This window comes from Vigna angularis, chromosome 5, assembly GCF_016808095.1.
Source record: "Vigna angularis cultivar LongXiaoDou No.4 chromosome 5, ASM1680809v1, whole genome shotgun sequence".
In the NCBI taxonomy this organism is placed as follows: Eukaryota; Viridiplantae; Streptophyta; class Magnoliopsida; order Fabales; family Fabaceae; genus Vigna; species Vigna angularis.
This window is the reverse complement of record NC_068974.1, coordinates 17675594-17681076: the sequence shown is the minus strand read 5'-3', so window position 1 is coordinate 17681076 and position 5483 is coordinate 17675594. Positions and strand designations below refer to the sequence as shown.

Below are 5483 nucleotides of genomic sequence, written 5' to 3'. Positions count from 1 at the left end.
GATTCCCTTGATTTTGTAGGCTAATTGAATGATTTGAAAGAAGAATTGAAGTACTAAATGATTGGAATGCTGAAAAGTCAACCAGAAACTAGAAACGTCAACCAGTCAACCAAAAAAGTCAACCAGAAAAGTCAACAGTCAACCAGAAAAGTCAACCAATCAACTAGAATGCTGAAAAGTCAACCAGAATACAGAAAATGTGTGACCGAGTGGCGCTGAGCGGCAGTTTTCAGGTGCCGAAATCATTGCTGAGGGGCAAAATGGATCATGCGCTAGTACCGCTCAACGGTAAAATACCGCTGAGCGCCATTCTAAATGGGCTTGGACTGGTTTTCTGTTACTTTTATGGGCTTGGGCCTAATTTTCTATATTTTTTAGAACAGTATATAAGCTTTAGGTCTTCCTAGGGTTTGTATCTTTGGCTGAGACGAAGCAAACACTCATTTTTCCACCCCTTGAAGGAAGATCTTGGATGCTCAGGCTACCTCCTCATCTTTCTAGGGTTCTATCTTTCATTCTTCCATTATTGTTCATCTAGTTTCACCATAAATATGGTGAACTAAACCTTGTATTGTTGTTGGGGAATCAATGTAGTCTTGTGAAACTCTCATATATGGAATTAATGTTTTAACATCTTATTTTAAGATACATGCTTTCTTTTATCATTAGTTAGGGTTTTTCCTCTTTGCTTAATGCTTGCATTGTTTAACTCATTCATTGCCATGATTATTGATTTTGTCGATATGGGAACGTACGAGGAGATCTAGATCCAGGGAATTTCTCCCAATAGCATATTGCCTAGGCATAGGAATATGAGGGTTGGTTGCCGTTAAGCTTCTGCACTTCAGAATTAATTATTAGGAATGCTAGGAATTGTATGAACTCGTAATTAAGGATAGGCCTTCTTGACAAGGTAATTTAGAGAGTGGCATTAACATTGATGAAAAGATTGATGAATTCCTAAAATATATGAGAGTGGACAAGATGAAATTGATAACCCCAACAACATACTCATCCATATAATTCATTACGTGTTTGTTTTACTTTTTTTGCCATTGATCAAACTCATGCATACATGTTTAATTATTGTCTTTTGCATTAAAAACCTACAATCAATCGTTCATAAGTCTTAAATAATCAACAAATCAGATAACTAATTAGGCCGTGAGTCCTTTGGGAAAACGATACTTGGTCTTACCTAGTTTTATTACTTGATACGATTCGGTCACACTTGCCGAGTGTTAAACAAGTTTGTGGCGTCATTTTTCGATGTTTATAAATTTGACTATGTATTGTCGAAAAATGGCTGCTTACGCTCATGACGACAAATTTCTTATCCATCTCTTTCAAGATAGTTTGGCTGAAGCGACATTGAGTTGGTATACACATTTGAATTCCTCGCATATTCGTTCTTGGGCAGATTTGGCAGATGCCTTTGTAAGGCAGTACAAATACAACATGCATGTTGCACCAGACAGGTTACAATTACACCACATGGCGAAGAAAGAGGAATAGTCTTTTAAAGAATATGCGCCATGATGGAGAGAGTTGGCAGCACAGGTTGAGCCGCCTCTATATCATAAGGAAATGGTGCAATGTTTGTGAGCACACTACAACCACCTTTTTATGAGCATATGATTGGCAATGTGTCTTCCAATTTCGCCGATATCATCATCATAGGCGAAAGGACAGAAATCGGACTGAAAAGTGGGAAAATTACATCTCAAGCCACCACTCCGAAGAAATCTATTTTTAATCTGGGAAAAAAGAAGGAAGGAGGGGTGCATGCGACATCATCAATGCCTATGTGGGGAGGTCATACCCCCACTCGTAGCTATCCACTAAGCCAAGCTACCCTCCCTATGTGAACAACACAACGCCTGGTCCCCAAATTAAATCTCAACTGCTAGGATATTATCCACCACCACAGGCTTCAAATAATGCTCGAAAAATAGGAGTTGGCATGGGTCCTGATCGAAATGTTGGTCAGAACACTCATCCTAGGAGGGAACCAAAGAAGAATTTCACTCCCATTCCTATGACGTACACATAATTGTTACCTCATCTCTTAAAGAAAGGCATGGCCAGTATTGGTCCCATGAAACCTTTACAACCTCTATACCCTCATAATTTTGATCCAAATGCAAGATGCAATTTTCATGGGGGAAGCATTGGCCATTCGACTGAAAGGTGTATGGGTCTTAAGTTCAAAGTACAATCGCTAATTGATGCAGGATGGTTGAAGTTCCAGGAAGACAAACCTAGTATTGAGGTCAACCCCCTTGCCGAGCATGAAAACGCTTCAACAAATGCCATCGAGGTTGGACGACACAAGCTAGTAAGGAATGTAAGTGAAATTCGAAGCTCCAAAAAGATCATTTTTGAAAAGGTGTTACAATTGGGTTTGCTAAGGGGCAAAAACGGTCTCGGAGAGGCATATGGAATTCATCCAAGAACTGAACATGTCATTAATGAATTTAGAAGTATTCTCCAGGATCTGATTGATAGAAGCTGCATACAAATATACTATGAGGATAAAGAAGGAGAAGTATTTGCACAGACTGGAGGAAAGTCCAATATGACTTTACGAGAACCATTAGTGATTTGTTTCACTAGAACCCGTCCTACACTCATGACACAAGGAAGGTCCTCTGTCGTTATCTAGACACCTTCCCCTTTTGCCTATAGAAGTGATAAGATTGTCCCATGGAAATATGACACACCGTCGCTTTTGACAAAGGAAGATGTGGAACTTTCAGAAGAAAAGATCAGGCCATCAGATAAGAATGTTAAAGAAATTTCCGATGAAGAGGCATGTGAATTCTTGAAATTTATACAACAAAGTGAATATAAAGTGGTGGATCAACTAAAACGCATGCAAGCAAGGATCTCCCTCTTGGAACTACTCATGCATTCAACCTCGCATAAAAAGTTGTTAATGAAAGTACTCGGTGGGGCTCATGTAGAGCAGAATATCTCCTTGGACCGGTTCGAGGGGATTGTTAACAACATTACTGCTAATGATTACCTCACCTTCACTGATGAAGAAATACCTGCTGAGGGAAGAGGGCACAATAAAGCCCTTCATATCTCTGTAAAATGCTTGGATCATGCCATAGCACGCGTTTTAATTGATAATGGTTCCTCCTTGAATGTAATGCCTAAGGTAACGCTGGAGAAATTACCGTATGATGTGATTCACTTGAAGCCAAGTACTATGATCGTAAGAGCTTTTGATGGGAGCAAGAGGGATGTTATGGGAGAGATAGATTTGCCAGTACAAGTTGGTCCATGTGTTTTCCAAATAACCTTTCAGGTCATGGACATTCACCCAGCCTACAGTTTCTTGTTAGGTCGCCCTTGGATCCATTCGGCGGAAGTGGTGCCCTCTACATTACATCAAAAACTAAAGTATGTCATGGATAATCAGCTAATCATAGTCTCAGGAGAAGAAGACTTCCTTGTAAGAGGGCCCTTGTCTACTCGCTATATCAAGGCAGCAAAGTAGGCTCTCGAGACCGCGTTTCAATCATTGGAGATCATTGGAAATACCTATATAGAATCAATGCCAGTAAATTCGTACCTGTCTTGTGCCTCTCTTATGACAGCTAAGGTCATGCTAAAAGAGGGTTTTAAGCACGAAAAAGGTCTTGGAAAATACGGGAAAGGACAGACCCTCCCCTCAGCGGCCTTTTCACCCCTCAGCGGAGCCAACGTGAGTTTCTGAGTGCCGCTCAGCGGTAAACTGCCGTTGAGCGGTGGTTGCGGCTTCTTCTTTTGCACTTTTTGATGTCTTTTCTGATTCCATTCCTATCCTTCTTCACTTCTTTCACCAAATTCACCTTAAAACCTGCATAAAACACTGAAATCAAGCATAAACCTGTCCAGCTCTCTTATTTCTAAAAATATAACCAAAAGCATGATTTCAAGCTAGTTTCTAAGTGTTAAAGGTTGCTTTTAGTATCAAATTTAAGCATGAAAATAATAGTTTTTCAACTGTTATCAGTCGGACGTCAAAAAGCCAAAAGAATGGACGTCTAAAGCCCTTTCTACACTAGTGAAATCAATCTATAGTAATTTTTAAAACAAACTCACAAACCTTTTGTCACAACCGGAATCGCGACGGAACGACGATCCAAAAAAGAAAACGGGTTTTGGAAAGAGAGATTTGGAGTCGCCACCATAGTTTATTATGAAAAACTACGGAAAAATCGTAAAATAATAAGACACGGTCCGCGAAAACCAGATTCTGGGTTCGAGAGTCGGTTACGCGTAGGGAAGGTGTTAGCACCCTACAACGCCTACCCTAAGGCAGTACCTTTAACTAAATGCACGAATATGATGTGGTTTTCAAAATGTTTAACTATCCCCTAAAATAAAATTCTAAATAAACAAAATATATTTTTTAGTTTTTTTTGGGCCCGACAAGGATTGACCTTGCTCCTATGTATTCTCATTCAAAATGAGAAATCAGGGTTACGTAGTTCTTTTGAAACTGTTTGAGAAGTTTGTTTGAAAATTGTTCGAAAATTTGTTTTGAAATGATTTTGGATAATTTTGGATTTTTGGAAAGTGAACCTGACAAGGACTAGCCTTGCTCCTACGTATCTCCACTTTTGATGGAGAATCAAGGATCACGTAGTTCTGGCTGCAAGATTGCTTGTTCAAAATGGATGTTTTTAGTTTTTGAAGGTTTTTTTTTATTTTTGGTATTTTTTTATAAAAAGAAAGAGGAGAGGTCTTTAGCACAAGAACGATGCGAGCGATCACACATGTGCTTAACCTTTAAAACATATTTTGTTATTTTAATTAAAGAAAGAAGAGAAGGTCTTAGCACAAGGAAGATGCGTGCGATCACACATGTGCCTAAACCTTTAAAACATATTTTGTTATTTTATTTAAGAGAGAAGATAAGGTTTTAGCACAAAGACGATGCGTGCGATCACACATGTGCCTAAACTTTAAAATATTTTTATTATTATATATTTTTTTTAGAAAAGAAGAAGAAAAGGTTTTAGCACAAGGACGATGCGTGCGATCACACATGTGCCTAAACCTTTAAAATATTTTTTTGTAAATTTTATTTTTTATGTATTGTATATTTTAAGATAAGTAGATATTTAGAATAAATAAATAAAATAAAAACAATAAAAACAAAACAACAATAAAAATAATAAAAATAATAAAAAAAACAAATAAAATGAGATAAATAAGGGAACAAAATAAATAAAAAAAAAAAAGCAAATAAATAAATAAGTAATAAAAATAAAACAAATAATAGGGGGTGCCTAAATAAGAAACTGGGGTGTCTAAACTATTTTTTTCTTTTGTAAATGAATTGGGCCAAAAACCCAAGCTGAAAGGGGGTGTGGAAGTGAGATACAGGGGCTGTGGGAGAAAAGGTTTTCAATTATTCTTGGGCTTGGCCTGGCACTAGCCCGGGGTGTATGGGGGTGCGCGGGTGGAGACAGGGGGTTGCGCGA

The 5483-nt window shown here is 38.3% G+C and overlaps 1 protein-coding gene across 1 annotated transcript; it reads left to right on the top strand.

Moving 5' to 3' along the window:
* Window positions 1-2080: 2080 nt before the first annotated feature.
* Window positions 2081-3508, top strand: LOC108319500 (uncharacterized). Its single transcript, XM_017550661.1, has 2 exons — window positions 2081-2646; window positions 2689-3508. Exons 1-2 carry the CDS (start codon window positions 2081-2083, stop codon window positions 3506-3508), a joined length of 1386 nt encoding a protein of 461 aa, XP_017406150.1.
* The last annotated feature ends 1975 nt before the right edge of the window (window positions 3509-5483 follow it).

Bases quoted from the DNA above. Each gene is read 5' to 3' on its own strand.
- LOC108319500 (XM_017550661.1), top strand. From the start codon at position 2,081: ATGGCCAGTATTGGTCCCATGAAACCTTTACAACCTCTATACCCTCAT. The intron at 2,647-2,688 runs GTCCTCTGTCGT...TTTTGCCTATAG, and splicing joins ACACTCATGACACAAGGAAG to AAGTGATAAGATTGTCCCAT.